This window comes from Mastomys coucha, unplaced genomic scaffold, assembly GCF_008632895.1.
Source record: "Mastomys coucha isolate ucsf_1 unplaced genomic scaffold, UCSF_Mcou_1 pScaffold6, whole genome shotgun sequence".
Lineage (NCBI taxonomy): Eukaryota > Metazoa > Chordata > Mammalia > Rodentia > Muridae > Mastomys > Mastomys coucha.
The window spans coordinates 20,342,100-20,363,750 of NW_022196912.1; the positions used below are offsets into that span (position 1 = coordinate 20,342,100).

Here is a 21,651-nt window from a genome sequence, read left to right on the forward strand (position 1 = left end):
TTGTGCTACATCTACACAATGGAGTACTACTCAGCTATTAAAAACAATAAATTTATGAAATTCTTAGGAAAATTCAGTTCTTGCCTAGACTGGCTGACTAGTGAGCTCCCGGGATCTTCCTGTCTTTGTCTCCCCAGAAACAAGGATTGCAGATGTGTATGTCTAGCTTTTTATATAGGTGCTGGGTGTAAAACTCAGGTTTTTGTGCTTTGTATCAGGTACTTTACTGACCATGCCATCTCCTTATCTCTCACTGGAGTCTTTAAAAACACTGGATGTCTGTGCTGCAGCCTAACAGGAGAATGCTTGCCCAGTATGTACAGCTTTCTGCATTCCACCCCTATATTCACTGGAAAAGAAAATACTATAAAAAGGAAAAAATAAAGTGACACATCTGTTGCTCAGCTCTGATAATACATGATTTGAAATTACAAATAGAACCATGAAGGGTAAAACGAGCAGTGAAAGTGTCTCTGGTTAACCTGTTAATCATCAGGTGGATTTTTAAGGGTTCATTGATATGTGCATAGAAGTTTGTATACATAGAACTTCTTTAGTTTTCAAAGATAACCTTTCTCTATGTAACAGCCCTAGGTGTTCTGGAACTCACTCTGTAGATTAGGCTGGCCTCGAACTCTGACATTTGCCTGCCAGGGCCTCCTGAGTGCTGGGATTAAGACCTATACATTTTATTTTGTTTCTTTTTCTCATTCCTTGATAGTATAATTCACAATAATTTTCATTATCAAACATAAGTGATTTTGAAGAAAATCAAATTAAGAGGATATGCAAGAATTATATTTTGGAAAAATGAACTTCAGATTGTTATTAAATCATAATTTCTGGTTTTTTTTTTCAGTTTACTCTGGTCATTTTTTTCCATATTTATTTCTTTTTTCTTTGTCTAAGTTTCTACAGTTCAAAGTATAAGTTTTTAATTTAAAAAAATGTGCAGAAGTAAGAAGTAGCATTGAAAATATTTGACTGAAAATGCAATATTTTGGGACTGGCAGATTGGCTCACTGTTAATAGCACTTGTTGCTCTTATGAAGGACCTGGGTGGGTTCAGCTGTCAAGACCCACATGGCCTTGGATGACTGTCTGTGACTCCAGTGTTTGGAGATCTAACACTATCTTCTGGTTTCATCTGGCACTGCATGCTTATGGTGTACAAGCATTTTTATTCAGGCAAAACACCCATCATTACATAAAATAAGAATAAATAAATCTTCAAAAAGGAAACAAAACTCTTCATTGCTGGACATGGGGTATTGTGTGTGTGAAATCCTAGCACTTAGGAAGACAAAGACTGGAAAGTTAACATACTGCATAGCTGTACTTACCTCCAAACAAAAGTCACCAGCTGTTCATGTTCTTACAAAAGTATTCCTTTAAAGCACATGCCAGTTTTGTTATTGCCATTGTTTTGGGCATAGAGCATTTGTCTAACTCTCTTTAATCTTCGGTTTTCACTGGCTCTTTCCAATCTTAAAAGTTCATCATGGTTAGGATTTGATAACTTGAGGATACTTATAAGAGATATCCTTATTCTTTGCATGGTAATGAAGGTTTATTATAATGCTTATGCCTATAGATTATATTTGTGAGATCCCCAAGTAAGAATATTATATCAAGATGTCTTAGTATGAACATAACAGTTTCTCATAATAAGTAGTTCTCATTTTTAATCTCTTGTGTTAGTATAAGACATTTGCTACAATTGATAAATCAATAGTGACATACCACTATTAACTTAAGTCCATAGTTGAGTTGAGTTTAATTGTGTCTTCTGTGGTTTTGTCAGTGCCTTTTGTATATATGTCATTATAATAACACATTGAAAAATTTCACTGCTTAACACTGGACCTGTCTAATTCTTCCTTTCTATAAATGTATTATTTTGGAGGGGAGGGGATCTTAGCCCCCTTTTGCTCACAAGTAATGAAAGGGTGTTTCTACACCAGCTCTAGCCAGTTTTGTCTCCAAAATAAAGACAGAGACTTGTTATTTTTATTAACAAGCTGTTGGCACTAAGGAGGGCATGTTCTGAGCTATTCTAACCCGGCTAGGCTGCTACTACCCAGCCATATGGCCCTTCACTTACATCTGAGTCTTGCTCTGGCTTGCTCTGGTCCATGTGTGTTCTCATGCTTGCTTTCTTATCTCGATCTCATATCGAATCCTACTGATCCTTCTCCACGGTCGCTCCATACCTTCTCCCTCTCCTGGTCTCTTTGGGACCCCTCGTCTGGGATCAGAAGTCCTGCCCTATTCTTTCTGTTTAGCTAATTTGCTGATCAGCTCTTTATTAACCAATGAGAGATGATAGAAAACAATTTTTTACATTGAGACCAGAGATGCTTAACCATGCATCATCCAGATGTCTGGGCATAGAAGTCAGTATCTGAATACACAGTGCAGAAAGGTAACATCTTTCCCTTATGTACTAGAAACCACTTGTCTTTCTCTGTTTTTTGTTTGTTTTGTTTGTTTTTTTGTTTGGGGGGTGGGGACCTTATTTTTCCCTGTGAGTGCTGGGACACTAGGGGAAAGTTTGCCTTATCTTGAATGTTAGAGTAATACTCAGCTCTTCTAGATTAGGTTTCTTATGTAGAAATATATAACATTTTAATTATTTGCCAGTAAGACCACATATTATATCTAATGTTATTAACATTTTTATACAAGTCTGTGTGTCAACATAATATTATTTGGTGAATCAGATTTTATTTGAAATTAGTTATACTCTGTCACTAGTATATTGTCTTTGCTACCATCTCTCTAATTAATACTGAATATGTTTGTTCTAGATATTGTATTGCCCAGAAAACCTAAATGATTTGTGGTCTCTTTAAAAAGATGTTCACCGACCCTATGGTTTAGATGAGTTACAGTTTTAGCTCTTAAATTTCTTACATTCAGTTTTAATAAATTTTTGTGACTGGTGTGAGGCAACAGTTCTAAATTTTTCAGGTGGACCCCATCTTTAGTTGGATGATTAGATGAGGATCTTTTGAAAATTCTGTTTCATCAGATTTGTTTGGTTAATGTTTTCCATGAGATTTAGAACATTTGTAGCAACTATTCTCTTTCTTTCCTCTGTTTGGGACCTAAGATCATTTGGATGCTTCAGACTGTCTTAAATTCTCCAATACTCTTTATATTTCTTAAATATTTTTCTATTGTTCAAGTCTTTTAAATTTATCATTTTCTTTTCCTCCCCACTTAGAGAAGGGGAAGCCCCTCCAAGGGGCTGTAGCCTGAGCTGGTCATGCTTTTCAATCCTCCTGCCTTATCCTCCCACTTCAGTGTTGGTGTGCCACCATACCTGGCCTGTTGATTCTACTTTTAATTGCAAGCACTCATTCTTTTTAAAATGCTAATTCTGTTTTTTAACCCACTTAGAAAAGTTTTCATTTGGTTATTGCCCTTTCCAGTGGTCTAGTTTTTAAAAAAGCAGTTTGCATTACTTTCTTGATATTCTTTGTTGGTTTACTTAAGACACACTCCACACACACATAGACATATTTTTAAGGGAGTGTCTTTAATAGTTTTCTTTAATTCTCTGATTATATTTCTCATAACGGTTTTGAAGTCTGCTAAATCCAAGTGTTGAGCTGATCTTGACAGCATTTATTAGCTCTTATTTTTCTAGAGTGTCGAAGTTTGCTGTTTCTTTACATGGATCATATATAGTTCTGTAGTAACTGAATTCTGATTTTATTCATGTTCTCTCTGCAGGCTTTATTGTTTAGCATTTTATATGCATTTCAGCTTTAGAATGTTTTTCCCACTATGTACTTCTGTTGATCAGACTGTTCAGCTTTTAAGAAAATAATAATTTTATGTTTTACTCGGCTTTCAAGGATTTTACCAGGGATCATAGTTTAGTATTTAGCAAATGATTGCTTATGGGCTATACCTGACTTAGAGTTCTATGGCTGTGAAGAGACACCATGACCAAAGCAACTGTTACAAAGGACATTTAACTGGGGCTGGCTTACTGTTTCAGAGGTTTATTCCATTTAGTCATGGTGAGAAGCATGGTGGCCTGCAGGGAGATCTGGTGTTTGATCAGCCAAGAGTTTTACATTTTGATTCGAAGGTAGCAGGAGGGGATTGGATGTGTTTCATACTGGGCATAGCCTGAGTATTTAATACCTCAAAGCTCTGCTTCCACCATCTTACACTTCCTCTAACAAGGCCACACCTCCTAATAGAGCCATTCTCTATGGCCAAGGATTCAAACACATGATTCTTTGGGGACTATACTTGCTACATAGAACCTAAATATCCCAAGCCTAGAATGCTTTCACCTTCTCCTAGTGGTGTGTCCTTGGGGAGCAGATTCCGACAAGCTCAGTGGGTTTCTATTTTACCTCTGACCTAATGTTTGGTTGTTTTATGTCTTATGTAAGCACTCTACAACTGAGCCACTTTCCCTCCCACAGCCTTGTAGGTACTGCAGGTTTCCTCTCTTGAATACTCAGAGGATCTTGGGATCTTTTGGGTCAGCCAAAGTATTGTGGAGAATGAAAGTTTCTTTCCTTAGGATTTCAGGAGAATTTTTTTTTTTAGATTTATTTATGGGGGGGGATAAAATATAGAGTGTTAAAAAAATAAATTTAAAAGAAGATTTATGTATTTATTGTATACAGTGTCTTGCATATATGCCTGAACACCAGAAGAGGGCATTAGATCCCTTTAGAGATGGTTGTGAGCCACCATGTGGTTGCTGAGAGTTGAACTCAGGATCTCTGGAAGAGCAGCCAGCACTCTCAACTGCTGAGCCATCTCTCCAGCCCCAGGAGAATTTACTAAGTCTGTGACTCTTCCATTTCTAATATTTCTCTATTAATTTGTGCCTAATCTTTAGGCTTTTGGTGTGTTCCATTGATTTCAGCTAAGGAACTTGAGGGATTCTCTATTTTGCACTTTGCAATCTGTAGACAGCTTTTCTGCTGTAGTCGGTGTTCTCTGCCTGTGGACCTGGGCAAAGATGGAGAGAGCTTATTGCTCTTAACGGGAAGTCGTTACCTATCATGAATAGCCACATTATTTTCCTCCTCTTTAGTTGGCTTAAGTGCATACAATACATTTAAAAGCTTTATCCAGATTTATAATTGTTTTCTGTGGGTAGATTTTATACTTTACTGGAAAACTCAACTCTAGAACCTGGATTTTAAAATCTAAAAATATTTAAAATTTTCAAAGTCAAATGTTCTGTTTTTCTAATTCATGCTTCATGGAGAGAGAGAGAACAAGTAAATTAAAAAAAAAAAAAGTTAAGAAAGGCTGAAGTGATCAGCCATGGTTTAGTGCCATGGATTCTGTGAAGGACCAGACTTTTCTTGTAGAGATGGGTGTATAAGCTCACTGAGGTTGTTGGAAGGGTTGCTGGGTCTGTGGAGAAGCATCTGCTGTTTCTGCAGAGCAGGTCGTCTGTGGTTGGCCCTTTCTTATTGTGCGCTTCTTGTGATAATGTTCATCAGATAGGTTTGTAGGTATAATCCATTTACAGATAAGGATATTCATCCTAAGATCTCCTCCGCTCCCTTATAATTTTCTCCTTTGCTCCTTACAATTTTCATAACAGCTGATTCCTTCCAAGTCATAATTATTTGTGTTCTCTTTGATGATCTTTATGTATTTATTTTTGTAGGTAGTTTTTGAGGTTAGAATGATTCCTGGCAGTTCCCAAATTTTTATGAGAAGCCAAAATTCTTATAATTAATAATCAACCTGTTTAAAGAAGAAGCCCCTGTTTGCTCTGTATAGTTACTAAGCAAACTAGTAAGAATCAAAGAATGAGATGTCCCATGGCAGCTTCCTCTGCCAGCTTCTTTTTTTTTTCCTTACTCCATAGATGCAGATTCTGCCTAAGAAGCCCCTGCATTGCAGAGGGACTGGAGATCTGTATGATCTTTATGTCGAAGTTGATGAGGGTAAGGGGGTTGCTATGGGGGAGGGGTTCTGGGTATCCTGGTTTAGTGATATGGAGCTTACCCAACATTTATTTTGAGATTATTGGAGCTTAGTATGAAAAATAAAACCACCCCTTTTATGAATTCTGTTTGTCCTGTGTCAGTTAAGTGTCAGATTATTAACATTTAAAGGCAGTTATTATAGTACTGAATTTATAAAATCCTATTCAAAATAAATTAGACAAACACAATTCATGCTTCTAAAACTTTAACTCTAGGATCATTTATATATAATATATATTATAATTCTATTATAATGAACAATTTTAAATAGTTTATACAATGAAGCAAATCATAGTTACTTAAATCACAGTTATGTATCTGCTTTGTTTCTTTTCCTAAATGTGTCAGACTTAGAGTCAAAGGGGACTGGATATACCATGATTTGTGGGTGTACTAGAAATGAATATATCCTTTACTTCTCAGTTACCCTGGATATCAATGTATTTTGAGTTGTATTAAAGTTGACTTGTATGTGACAGTTAGGGTAAGTATAAGAGTGCACTGGACAGGCCTCATGGGAGCCACAGTCAAGTCTGTAAGTTATACTTGTCAGGTTTATAGACTAAGTGCCAGAAATGGTGTATGTGCACAGGGTCAAATTAAAGCAGATGAGGAGGACTAATGCTCTGTTAAAATGGCAGGACTGGGTAGGAGATTATAGCCTTTGTGAGTAGGTGGTGTTGGTCTAATGGACTCACTTTTGAGCATATTTTATACCTGGCAGTACCAAAGCTTTGCTTACTTAAAGTAGTATATATTTTAGTGACTTAAGTAGATGCTTTTAGTATTCTGTACTTGTTTTTAAATCGGCTGCTTTCAAACTTTTTTGTAGATTTTAAGAATTCAACAATAAAATACATCTGTTATCATAATCACTGTTAATAAATGTTCATCTTTTTTAGTGCCAACGTAATTTGAAAATTATTTTAAATCTTAAATGCCTTTTTATTTTATTGTATTTTTTCTGTTTTCTTTAAGCCATAAAGATGAGTTTACCATTATTCCTGTACTGGTTGGAGCTCTGAGTGAGTCAAAGGAACAGGAATTCGGAAAACTCTTCAGTAAATATCTAGCGGATCCTAGTAATCTCTTTGTGGTTTCTTCTGATTTCTGCCACTGGGGTAAGTTCTAGTTTTAATATATGGTAGATGTTTTATATTTGTGGTTAAAGGTTTTTTTTTTTTCATTCCAAGCTCTGATTCTCAGTTCTTTATCACTCTTTGGAAAGTTGTACTTGTAGTGGCCATGTTTAAAAGTGCATGAAGGAGCCCTTTGGTCATTTAAAAAGGATCAGCAGAGGATATAGGCACATTTCCAAAGGCGACTGGTATAATTGGATTCACACTGTGAGGGCATCCTTGCTTTTGAACACTTCCGTTAGTGGGAGTTAAAAATCTGTTAATCCCATATTTGTGTGCATATGTATAGTAGGTTCTTTGAGGTCAGGTTTGGTAGATAGAACAAATTCTTCACAATGTAGAAAAGTAGTGTGTGCTATACTGGTCCTTTTCTGATTTTCATTTTTATAATTAGTGTCTTTTTTTCCTTTTGGTGAATATTTTTTTTCTCATAATTGCAATCAGTTTTTTTTAGTTACCCTCTAATATTAGAACATATAGGCTATTAGCACTCTAGGCTTCACTGGTGATCTTTATAAAAATAAGGACTCTTAAGTGGGTTTGTGATTACTATAAATTAAGAGGAAGGATATTTTACAGTGGCTAGATGATAAAGAAGTGGTACATTGTGGATAACCTCTTTCAGTAAACTGATTTTGTATTTGAGTACTATTTGCTTTCATATATCTATAAATGTGTCACAATATTTTTAAAGTTCCATTTCTTCTAGGACATAACTCTTTGACTTATTTCTTCACTATTTTAAGTCATACCTATTTGTCACCCTCTTCCTTTTTATTATAAGGAAACATAAAACTATATTTTTTAAGATATAGCACTAGAATTCCAGAAAATATGTAGGGAGCCCTGGCTTTCTCTTGTGAGAACTGATAGCATTTTACTTGCTTTGCTTGGGTTCTCTTTGGCATCCTTCACCGAATACACTTAAGTTATACTCTCAGCTCTTCTATCTTCTGTAGTATAGATATTAGAATATGTACCGTGGATATATAGATATTAGAATAAACACCGTGGTTTTCACTAGTTCTCCATGAGTTTTCTCCTAGGAAAGGTTTGAAAATACCTGGAAACCTCATAGATTTTGAAGGATGGTGAGGTTCTGAATCAAACGAGTAGAGTCCAGGGAAGTTGCTGAACATCTTGGAATGCACAGAACAGGCCCACCTCCCCATGAAAAGATGTCTGTACTGTTGAGGTCAGAAACTGTCTTAGGGTGTAGCATAGCTGAGCTTCCTTTGAAACACTTCTCAGAGGATCTTCAGTAACTCATTCAGCTGTCTAGTTTACGCTCTTCTTTCTGGCAAAAGTACTTTTTTATTCATGTTAACTGTCTTACTAAGATTCTAGGGCCCAAATAAAAGCTTAGAAGGGAATTTCTTTTTTAGGAATTACAGATTGAGTCACAGTTGATCTTTAAAAGTAAAGGGTACTATTATGATACAGGGTTGCTTTTCCCAATGTTGTGAGTTTCTGTCAGTAACAAGATATGCTCATATTTTAGAAATAAGAATCATGAAGCAAGTAGTTTTTTCTCTTTGAAAGCTTTTATAAATTGCTTAATGCTGTTCTGATGCTGTTTCCAGATTGCTGTCTCTAAGTTGGCAATATGTGCAGCCACAATAAACACCACATAAAATGTGTGTGTGTGTGTGTGTGTGTGTGTGTGTGTGAGGGGGTGTCCCTCCCTCCCTTCCTTTCTTCCAAATTAATTAATTAATTTATTTATATTTTATAATACGCTTTTACTGTGTTACCCAGGCTAACCTCAAACTTACGGTCTTTCTGCATCTGTGCTGGGGTTGCAGGCATGTGCCACCATGCCTGTTTAATAGATGTAAGATTTCTGTTTTATGTGGGAGTCATCTTTTTTATATCACTAATAAACTTTTTTAAATGGTTTTTATAGATAGGATTTTTCTCTGTAGTCCTGGCTGTCCTAGAACTCACTCGGTAGACCCAGCTGGCCTTGATCTCACAGAGATGCTCCTGTCTCTGCCTAAGTTCTGGGACTAAAGGCATACACCACTACTACCTAGCTAATAAACCATTCTTAGTGCAAACACACCTTACTCTACAGTTGAGTGATATATATATCACAGATTCTTAGAAAGCTACCTAGACAGTTTCTAAAAAAGAAATATTATAGGATTTCCAGGTGATAACTGAACAAAAGAGCATTAAAAACCCTCAGCATTTGTAAGGCAGGTAAATGGTAGCTGTGCCCAGGCCTGTGTGTCTTCACATTTGGTGGTTAAAGGTGCTCTGTTTCATCAGCACTGTCACTAAAAGTCTCATTAAGTGCTCACTCGACATATGAAGGTGCAGACTATTTCTCAGTCTTTTGGCCAGCAATATGGGAGATAGTGTTAGTGTGGGTAAATACTTAAAGTTGACACCATAAGAAGTAGTAATTGTCACTTTGTAACATATAACACTTTCCTTTATCCATGCTTATTAAGGTGAATGGCTAGCTGACTAACCACAGGTTAAGCTAGCAGGAGTCAAATTGTGTATTCTGAAGTTTATGTTCTATGTTAACAGTTTAGCTCTTCATGAAGGTTGGTGTTTTATTTTGCTTTTCCTTTTCTTCCTTCTTTCTCCCCCGTTGCAGAATCTTGCCATCTCAGACTGACTTGAACTTTGCATCCTTCTGCCTTCGTCCCCCTAAGCGGGATCACGTGCATGTGCCACTGCACCTTGCACTTTTTTTCCACTTGTAAAGATATGGTACATGATACATGACATATGCCAATTATAGTGGTGAATTGTCAATAATTTCAGAGAAATGATTCAGCTCTTTAGTACATAGAGGTTTTAAAAGTTTCATTGCCTTAGACTCTTCATAATTCTAAGCTGGTTTTTGAAGTAAAACTGATTAATTGATTATGGTGTACGTCAGAAATTACTCTGATACATGTGCACAATGGACCTTTGTTTCTATTTCTTTGATTCTATTGAATCGCTACTGGTAGTGACTACCTTTTTTTTTTTCCTAGTTCATTTTCTTCATTGTCCAGCTTTTGTGGAAATAGTGAAAAACTTGGTTGTAGAGATGCTTGGGAAGCTGACCTACAGATTGGAAGTATAGTTTTCCTTGTTGGCTTTACTTATCAGCTGGTATCCCATTATAAAACTAATTTATTTTTATAAAAATATATTTTGCTTTAATAGATGTTCATTTTTAGGGAGATACCAGAGGCATAAAAGTAGAGAGACTAAAATATTCTGGTGTTGTTTTGGAATGGAACAAGGCATGGAAAGGCAGGAACCTGTATTCTGTTATCTCATTCTTTCTGTTTCTTTGGTTGAGTTCCCTCAAGTGTAGTTCTGCATTTCAGTTTGTGCTCTGCATCTTGCCATCAGTGTAGACATAAGATGGATGCCTCAGGACTCTAGTGTGCAGTAGTAATAACCCTCCTTTCATCTTAGCTGTTAGCTTGGATTTTTATCTTGGCTTAGTAAGATTTAATACTTAATATATTTATTAAATTCTATTAATACTTAGTATACTCACTGTCTTCTACATCCTGGAGGATGGCTCTGTGTAGGAGAAATTTGCTGGACTTCCTTCAGTTAATCTAATTTTTATTCTGCTTCTCAAGTTTCAAGTCTAATATTCTCCATATACACTGTTACTGTTTGTTTTATGTCTTCTCAGACTTGACGTTTACAGGCTTAGGTTCTTGACAGCCTTCATTAGCATAACTTTTAATAAACCACTAGCAAATTTCTAAACAAAATCATACCTAACATATTAGAAATAATCTTCTATTAATTTTCCTTTATAGTGATTTACAGATCAATTCCAATCAATTTACTAAGTGCTTATGACAAATATAATCTACTACAGTCTCTTCAGCATTTTAAATTATGCTTAGAATTTTATCACTTCTTTCTTTTTTTAGAAGCTTAAGTTACTTATTCAAAGTGACCTTATCCAAAGTAGCAATAAAATGTATACTATGTTCAGATATTCTGTGGTGTTCATTAAATGATTCATGTATACTGTTTTTCATGTTCTTAGTGCAGAGACCTTCCTACTTTAGAAATGCTTAAGTTTGAACTGTAATGCTAGCTAATTTCTAAAGTGTATCTTATTCAAGCCTGAATGTTTGTCATTTCAAGCCATTGTACATCTTGATATCACAGGCTTATGTTTGTGATCTTTTGCAGTGTTGATTATAATAAGGCTGATACTTTCCCATTGTAACAGACTTCAGGATGAGCAGATGATAGCATCTAGTTGTTAGAAAGGATGATGTTATTTGGTAGGACTAGACAGTATTTCCTTTGTGAAATACATTTTTTTCTTTACTGTGACTTCAGTTATAGGTGTCCAGGGTTAGGTCATTCTTGTAGAATGGCCTGGTAATGTATGTCCCTAATGGATTTGTTTAAGGATTCAAACATTTGAAAAATGGCTCACTGTTAGCACGTGATAAGTAGGTGTACACAGAACAGTTTTTATGTATTTGAAAGGCTTTCCTACTGATGATGTTTTGGGGGTTTTGTAGATGAACATTATAGGTCATTGGTTATTTCATAGTCTAGTGTATAGCATAATATTGAGCTTTTTAATTTTTTCTTTTTGTTTTGAGATACTTAAAACATAGTATTGGTTCTTGTACCATTCATTGTTGTTTGTCCTCATTAGTTGCTTGTCGTGTGTTAAACAGACATCCTTGGAGCTTACTCTCCACACCCTGTGAATCCACTCATTAATCACCAGTCACCTTTGGAGATGGGAAAATTACTTACCTGTATTTCTTTTTCTCAGAAAGCGTGCTCTGGAATGGATTCACAAATGAGCTACCCTCCTTCCCTCAAAGAGTAAGGTTTCTGCTTTACAGGATTTTTTTTTCCTTGGGTTATTTTTCCTCTCATCTTTTGAATTTGAAAAGAACTGAGGGAAGGCACCTGAAGAAACCACTGACATACTCACTAGGGAGTTCCAGAGCTTGTCCTGCCCCTAGGGCGGTGTCCATGGCTCTTAAAGCTAGAAAGCTCATACTTGAAGTTGAAACAGGGGCTCAAAGAATCCATTTTCCCAGTGTACCTTCTGAAAGGATAAGTTTCAGGTAAGTAATTTTCTCTACTATGTGATATGCTTTATTCATACTTAGAAAAGGGCACACAATTCCCACCCTCTCTACTATGTGATATGCTCTATCCATACTTAGAAAAGGATACACAATTCCCACCCTCCAGCTGTGGACACAGTTGGATTTTTCCAGTCAGCTTTATAATTGCCCTGAAAGCCAGAAATATAAAAACAGTAAAATATATTTCCTCATGAGATACATAGAATCCAAATTTATTTTAAGTGAGCAGTTGAAAACTAAGGGTGTATTTATGATCAATGTATTATGCTAGGACTGCTATTTCCTTTATTAATGAAATCTTGAGAAATTTACTTTTAAATAAGAAAGAAGAAAGTATGTTGACTCGGTTTCCAAGCAATGGTTGACTTATTTATTTGTATGTATGCATATGGATGCTTGTGTGCGGGTATGCATATATATATCCAGGCCAAGCAAGATGAAGGCAACTATTTACTTCAGATTAAATGATGTCTCTCTATTAACTAGAATGGGTTGGTCAAAGAATTTGGAAATACTTATACAGCTTTAATGATCATCATGATAACAGCATTAACTGTTATGAGTAAAATATTTAGTAGCTACATGTACTGCAAATTTAGCTTCTTTATTGAGATATTCAACCATTTATATTTAATTTTTATGCTACTAGATGTGAATTGGTGACAAAAATAACAGGTAGCAAAATACTAAACATTTGCTTCAATTGGTTTCCTATGTATATTCTCATTGCATTAAATTGCACAATGATTTCAGTATTTTAAAGTATTTCAAGCATCTGTGGCTTTGTTTAGAAATACTTTAAAGTAAAAGGCCATATGTATGATACGATGTCACTTAAACACACTGTCAGATTCCTTTCTTGCTTTCCTGGCCGTGTTGTTACTTGAAAAACAGTGCTTCACTTAGAAGTGAGCAGAAAGAACTTAAGTAGCAAATGAACATCTTAAAGCACCCAGGCATAGAAGTCTTTGTATAAGGTATAAGGTTTACAGAGATCTAAAAGGAACAGCTATTTCCAGAAGCAGAGAAAAGAGAATACAATTGTATAAACCTGAAATAGTCTAGTTTATAAAGAGTTGAGAGAGTACTTTGATTTCTCATAGAATATTTTTAGAAGAGAGACAAGGAAGCAGAATTTTCTTGTGTAAAGTGTTCTTAATTGTCTGACAAAAGATGGCCAACTTTATGAAATGAACTTTGAAGTAGACATGAGTATAGTACTGATGAACTGAGTCAGTAGGTTAGACTGCCTCAGTCACAAATTTTTCTTTACATAGTTTTCTCACAACTTCCTGGCCAGTGAGAAAAATGGGGTCAATTTTACAGTCCTCAGGGTCAGACATTCCTTATATGTAATATACATCTTTATGGTCAAATAGTTCTTATTACTGTGTGTAGCACACATCCTCATTGTCAGACAGTCCTTATTACTTACTGTGTGTAGCACACATCCTCATAGTTGCATGGTCCTTATTACTTACTGTGTGTAGTACACATTCTTGGAAGAAAAGCACAGCTGTAACTGCCTTTTAAGAAACTTGAAAAAAAGATTTGGTGGCTTATTTACTATAAAGGCATTGAAGGCTGGCAAGATGCCGTTATGAGTAGATGTTCTTGCCACCAAGTCTGAAATCTGAATCTGATCCTTGGGATCCATAAGGTGGATGGAGGGAACTGACATTGTAGGTTGTCCTCTCACCTCCACTTGCACACTGTGGCATGTGTGTGCATTTGCATGTGCACACACAAAATTGAGTTAAAATATAGAGGCATTGGGTGATAGGTGATCACTATTGTCTTTATGAATTCTTCCAGTTCAGAGACTATAGAATATCTCACACCATGGCAGCATGCAGTTATTTTTTGTTTTACATTCAGAAAGTAGACTCTAGCTCACAGCTTGCTTAATTCTAAGGTATCAGTTACAAGAGAACTTTAATAATAGCTTGGTGGGAAGTTAATAGTTACTACATTGAGTGGCATAGGAGGCAATGTAAACAGTTAAAATAAGAAAATTAAAGAATATGGTGTATTTTAGGAAAATAAACAAAAAAGATTAGCACCAACATAAGGAATACTGAGTTTTATAGTATGTTTTAAAAAAAATTTATGAAAGAGAATTTTATAATTTTGCCCTGAGCATTAAATAAAGATACTGTTTTTAATAAGATGAACAAGAAACTTAAAAATATCATGATAATCCAACCAAATCTGCTTTCTCAGTTGTAGAGCTGTAGACGTTAAGCCTAACACTATTAGAAATACATTTTGGCAAAGCTTTAAAAATTAGGTAAATGGGGCGCAGTGGCAATAATAGCTTCTAGAGGACCCAGCTTCAATTCCCAGCACCCAACTGTAACTACAGTTCAGGAGAACTGACACCTTCTTCTGACTGCTACAGGCACCAGCCTTGCGTGTGGTAAACAGACATATATGCAGGCACCCTGCTTCCCCACATAAAGTAATTAAAAATTAAAAAGGAAACATTAAAGAACCACCACATTGCTGAAAACTATATTAGGGGTATCTGATATATATCATAGTTAAGTAATCTGTTATTAGTTATAGATATTAACATAACAAAGATTTCATATTACTTATTTTCTTAATCTTTGTTTTCTGTTTACTGTTTTTAAGTTTCCTTTTAACTTCTGCGGTAGAAGAACAGCTGAACATTGACTATTTTGTGCTTGTATTCTTAATTGGGGGGTCATTTCAGAGTAGGGCTATTGACCCATTCTTCTGTGAATTCTGTTCACATTGTACAAGGCACATGTATCAATCCTTTTCCTTAAAATGCTCATGACCATAAAAGCCAAGTAGGCAACAAGTATCACTGTCCCACACATTGCTTCTGTCAGAGATCAACAGTGATAAACTTTCATTGTTTTGTTACACTGTTTGCTTAAACAGATTTTCTTGAATCATTCTCTTTGGGTATATCATCAATATAGACTGACAGAATGTATAACAATGCTTCTTGTAACCATGAGCTCTTTTGTTTCCTTATTCCTATATTGCTGGTGATTTAAAAGTTTCTACATTATGAATTAGTTTTTTTAACATCTTCAAATTCTGGTGATGTATCATTTCTTTATAATCTTCCCAAGTATGCCTCTTTATGTTGAGGACTCTTGGGAACTGATTCTTGCAGAGGCTTAAGCTGTGCTTTGCCTTTTGTGAGGACTGAAATTATTTGGTAAGCACTTCTTTTCTTTTTAGCTTCTAATTTTTCCCTATTTTATTTTGTACATGATATTTGTTTCAAGGTCAAAGGTTCCGTTACAGTTACTATGATGAATCCCAGGGGGAGATTTATAGATCCATTGAACATCTAGATAAAATGGTAAGTCTTTCAGGTGTGGGGTTTTAATGCTGTAAATCCTTTTGTTTAATTCCTGATTAGTGATTTGAGACTTAATATGTTAAAATATGCAATGGGCTAACAGTTCATTCCCTTTCTTTAATTAAAAGTACAAAATGCAGTATGTCCTCAAATGAATAAATCCTCTAAGAACTTTCTTTCATCATACTTCTGTTTGATTATGAGAATATTTAAGAACAATTAGATACATATTTTAATTATGTTTTTGGAGAAATATTTGGTTTTAGGGGCAGCAGCATATTATTCTATGACCTCTGTCAAGCTGCCCCCATAGGAGAAGGATGGGCACACTGGCTGTAATTCCTATTTAATTAGATGGCCATCTGAAGTAACTTATTTTGAGTCTTTTTGAACTATGTTACTGTTCTTTGAAATTTATTGAATAACTTAGTATCTAATAGTTGGATTTGATTTCTTAATAGGCCAAACTATTACCATTGAGTGATGGTGACATTCGTATGAACTACTTAATAAAGTATATGTAACCCAAAACTATAAATGTTTGACTGAAACTCAAGTTTTTCAGTTATCATCTTTTTGATTCTGAATATAAGGACAGTACAGCCCTTTAATTGTTTTTAAAGTTTGTCTTGTTTTGTTTTGTTTTTGCTTTGGCATATATTAAACTCAGGCCTCTGCACATGTGTTCTGAGTCTGATGACATAAATTTATACTAGGTTTTAGTAATTTAGCAAACTTAAATTTTGTCTGCTATACTACAGGATTTTTTGCAAGTACATCATTTTAGTGTTTTTAAAATTTCAGAAATGTTTTGTTAGGAGTTACACCTTATTCCAGATTTTTGAAAACCTCTTAAAGTGAGTTTAACTATGTTAGTAAACTTTATAGTTTAAAATTTTGTAATTTTGGGTTTTGGTATATTTCTATAAAACCTCCTGTAAGTCTTACTGTTTTATATTAAATTGTATTTTCACTTTTCATTCAGCATATTTACTTTGAAATGTCTGTGGTCTTTTTAGCCTGTGTCTACTGAAGTTACTATAGAATGTACCTTAAGAAAACTGGATTACTTTTTATAAGTACAAGTAATTTGCTTTTCTCTCCATTTGTCCCTTGTTCGTTTTGTAGATACTTAGATTACTATCCTTTTTCTTTTTCTTCTTCTCCTTTTTCTTTTTCCTTTTTGCCATTGGGCTTTCCAGTTTTGCATTTTACCTTGTTTTTCTAAATGTAAAATTTTAAGATGTAATTATATTTTTAATTTTTAAAAGTATTGGTAGTTGTACTTTAAATTTTTTAAATCTAATGTCACATAGGTGAATTTGGTGGGCATTTTAAGGAATATTCAGGGTGGTAGGGCTGTCATCCATTTGCTGTGTGACCTTTAAGGTCCTGCAGGGTTGTTAGCCATTTGCTGTATGACCTCTAAATTCTCTAGTCCTTATTTGTCTTGATGATACTTAAGTTACTGTTATTTTAAGATTCTATATGTTTATAAGCCTGTGATATGTTCATATCAATTTTACACGTTTTAGTAGAAGACCATTTGGTCAAAGTAACTAATATATTTAAGTAAGGAATCTGAATTTGAATATACCATACATGAATTCAGTTTTAGATGTGGCATAGGGTTGCACCTTTCAAAACTGCATCCATTAGTCACATGTATTTACTGAGCAATGAAGTATGAATAATGTGACTTGATATGCTGCCCGTATAAAATATATATAGATTCACTTAGAATGAAACAGGAACCCTGTAATAATGATTCTTTTATCTTGATTATCTAATAAAATAATTGAGTGTGTTAAAATCTTTTACAATTTATTTTATTTCTTTCATTTTATCTTTTTTTTAAATACAACTACTACTTTTTTAGATTCTGTATATGCCCTACATTATATTTTAATTGTGCATTGCTGGTATAGAGCACAAATACATGTCTGAATGGTGATAAGCATACATTTTTTCTTTACGATTTTTTTGAGGTAGGTCTTACAATGTAACTTTGTCTTTCTGGAATTTATTACGTAATCCAGATTGGCCACAAACTCAGAGAATTCCTGTTGCTTCATCCTCCTGAATGCTGGGGTTCTAGGCATGAGTTACTGTAGATGGCTGCAAATAAACATTTTAAAATCATTGCTGTGTGGTCGACAGGTGGAAAGTAAGGTGGTCAGTGCCATTGTCCAGAGAGAATGGAGGGAAAGGAAAGAGTTAGGTCACAGAGATATATTGGCATTAGTGGTGAGGAAATAAAAGGATTCTGCTCCAGGGAAAGTAAAAATGATGACACAGAGGAGAAAGCTTTTAACTAGCAAGGAACAAGAATATGAAGTTATGAACTTTGTAAAAGTAATTTCAGAAGAATTACATTATTTAAAGTTAGAAACTAAATTGGAAAGAAAATGTTTGAATGCTGCCTTGCTTGGTGGATGAGCTGCTCCATCGCACACATTCCACTCTTCTTCCTATTCTAATACTCTTCTTGGACAATAGCATTAATACCATCCCTACCTACCACCCCTCTAAGTGATAGTGAAATAAAACTACCCTCACTCATCCTTAGCTTTGTTCTTAACCAAGATGCTCCGCCCTTTATAGAATAGTGATATAAAACTATCTCCACTCATACCTAGCTTTGTGTTCTTAATTGAGATGGAAATTGAGATTATTTCAAAATCCCTAGCTGCATTAATCACCTTTAAAGTAATTTTAAATTTTAACTTTGCAATTTCAGACAGTTTTGACTCTCAAAATCTTATCACTCATGTGATTCCATCAGTCTTACTTTTTCATTTCTTTGTTTAGGAATGAATATCTTGGGTTTGGTGTTTGCTAGATCAATAATGTGCCCTTGCCCCACAATTAATCTATAAGGAAGAATGGCTGTGTATGTGAAGTAGGAGAGCTATTTTTTAGTGATATGCATGTAACATTTTCCTTTTTATTAAAATTGTCTTCCCTTGTTTATTTAATTACACAGTAATTTTTTAGGCCATGGTAACCTCAGATTTGCAGTCCTCCTGGCTTTAACCTGTCTGGATTACAGGCATGTGCCAGAATATCTTACTTCAACATCAGGCTCAAAAATTTCTTCACCACCAAAGAATTTTTAAAGCAGATAGCATTGTGTGTGTATATCTATGAGTATGTGTGTATTTACCAGGCACTAGCTTAGTGTTTCATCAGAATGTCATAAACAGTTTCCAAACTCAACATGGCAACATTGAAAACTTGTGATTTTCTCTTCATAAGAGCCTGTTTTTACAGACTATTCTAAGTCAGGTGATGGTGGCTTATATGTCCTCAGCCATGGCTGTCATTTTCAGTCTCATTCCTGAAAATAAATCCCAAACAGATGCTTAAACTCCAATTAGATTGTGTTTTGGCACAGTTTTTGTGTCATTGGCTCAAAGATTGTGTCTTCTGGGCCAGATGTATAGTATTGGCCTGTTTCAGTAAAAAGCCTAGTATTTACAGTCAAAGGACCTAAGGGTCTGTCCACCATGATCTGCAACTCTGCTTCCCTCCAAACACCCCTTTACTTGGCTCTGGGCAAACTGCTGGTTCATATTGCCTGCTACCCTTTTCCAGCTTCAGCCTTTCAGTCTTCTTATACTTAACTATTTCACTTACATACCTCAAGTCTTTGTTTCATTAGTTTTTTAAAAACAGGGTCTAACTATGTATCCCTGACTGGCCTTGAACTCACAAAGAATGGCCTGTTTCAGATTCTACTTCCCAATAGCTAGAAGTACCACCATTCCTGGCTCCTTACCTAGCTAGCTCTTAATCCTCCCAGGAGGGTGTACTGGGCACCTTGTTTATTAGTTTGACATTCTGCACTCCACCCTCCCAGCATTTGTTCCCTAGCTTTTTTTTTTTTTTTTTTTTTTTTTTTTTTTTTTTTGGTTTTTCGAGACAGGGTTTCTCTGTGTAGCTCTGGCTGTCCTGGAACTCACTCTGTAGACCAGGCTGGCCTCGAACTCAGAAATCCACCTGCCTCTGCCTCCCAAGTGCTGGGATTAAAGGCATGCATCACCATTGCCTGGCTGTTCCCTAACTCTTAGTCGGCTTCACTGATAACTTGTAAGAACCAATGTTTTGTGATTACAACATAAGAACTCAAATAGTTTTCAAGTGATAAATGAATAATCTTCCTATAAACACAGTTAAAAGCATGAGCACATTAATCTGAAAGTGAAATGAAAGGAAGATAATCTATAATAAATTAATGTCTTAAATGTAAATATCCATACACGTCTGTGTTGAAAAGCACAGTGAAGTACTTAGATCTTTGTGTATAGTACCAGTGCGGCAGCAATAAGCAGAGACATCTACATAGCTGTTGCTGTTGTTACTGAAATTACCCAGGGCATTGCTGGGTGACTTGATTTTTTTCCCCCCAAAAGGTGAATAATTGTTAGTAAATAAATAAAACTCGTAAATAAAAGAAACTAATATTTTTCCTCCTTTAGATGATGATTCAGTCTCTAGGAAATCCATTCTTTATTAAAACCATGAAAAATTTTTTCTGTTGTTAGACGCAATAGATATGGTACAGGTAATTAGAAATAGGACTTTTTTTTAAAAAAGATTTATTTTATGTGTATGAGTACACTGTAGCTGTACAGATGGCCATGAGCTATCATGTGTGTGGCTGCTGGGAATTGAACTCAGGACCTCTGCCAACCTTGTTCACTCCGGCGTAATTCACTGTAGCTGTCTTCAGACACTCCAGAAGAGGGAGTCAGATCTCATTATGGGTGGTTGTGAGCCACCATGTGGTTGCTGAGATCTGAACTCGGGACCTTCAGAAGAGCAGTCAGGGCTCTTACTCAGTGAGCCATCTTCGCCAGCCCAGAAATAGGACTTCTTAAGCCACATGTCAAAAGTCTTATGGGTGGAGGACAGTTATTTGTTATGGAATTTTTCTATCATCAGCATCATTAGATCATACCAAACCTTAAAATACCTTGGTGTTGGGGACAACCAAAAATATGTATGTTCTATTTTCATATGGTCTTCATATGAACAGTTATTCTGTCAGCTTGCCCAGCTTTATTATCACTTTTTAATTTATTCATTATACTTCCTGATCGCTTCCCCCCTTCTGCACTTACCTCTCTCACATCCCCCCTTCCCTTCTCCTCTAAGAGGGTGGAGGCCCCCTTGGTATCCCCCAGCCCAGCTTTATTTTTATTTTTTGTACTTTTTGCTTTTTGACCTACCATTTCTTTATTGCTTAGTTTAGTATAATTCACAGTAAAAGTTTATGTGAACTACAGACTGTTCTATGTAATTTACATGGTTTTGACGATTACTTTGTTCATTGTATAGAAAGCAGATTTTACAAGATCTCAAACAGCTGGCCATTTGGAGTGTCTTAGGGAAAAGGCCTTAACTTAGAGATGGGATGGTAACAGTAGAATCGGAAAAAAATGGATCAAATTAAGATACTTTGATAAGCAAAAATTCTTCACTAACAGGTTGTCTTTATTAGTTCAGAGAGATGTAATCTTGCCATACTGATAGTTAGGCTGCCTGTGGTGGTAATAGTTAAACAATCCTGTCTTTACCCTGAAGTCACATATGGGACTCTGAGAAGAGCTATCTGTAGTCTCAGTTTCAGCATCTTTGTAGCTGTAGCTCTACAGGTGAGTTTGTGGTAACCTCCCTTTATCTGTTGATTATGTGCAGGGCTCTTAGATCTTTTTCTGTTTAGCTTAGGAAAGTTTTGTTAATTAAAAGACTGAGCTGTGTATGGTAGAACAACAAAGCCCAAACTGACTTCTATGTTTGCCCCAGATTTTCATTAGATGTCAAATTACTAAAACCTTACGTGAAACATTTATTTAAATAGCATGGGATAGAACTTCAAAACAAACACAGAGTATTTATTTTATGTTAGTGTACCTGAGTTTAATATTTAAAGTAACATTTGACTTGGATTTTTTTTTTTTTTTTTTTTTTTTTTTTTTTTTTTGGCTTTTTGGCTTTTTGGCTTTTTGGCTTTTTGGCTTTTTGGCTTTTTGAGACAGGGTTTTTCTGTATAGCCCTGGCTGTCCTGGAAC

General features: G+C 35.4%; 1 protein-coding gene across 2 annotated transcripts in view; it reads left to right on the plus strand.

Annotated features, from left to right (window-relative positions):
• Memo1 (mediator of cell motility 1) overlaps window positions 1-21,651 on the plus strand; it is a 101,182-nt gene that overhangs the window by 71,848 nt on the left and 7,683 nt on the right. For both annotated transcript variants that reach the window (XM_031356614.1, XM_031356615.1), the window contains 2 exons: window positions 6,966-7,108; window positions 15,498-15,574. In XM_031356614.1, the coding sequence (XP_031212474.1) occupies window positions 6,966-7,108; window positions 15,498-15,574 (220 nt within the window). The remainder of the gene's footprint in view (window positions 1-6,965; window positions 7,109-15,497; window positions 15,575-21,651) is intronic.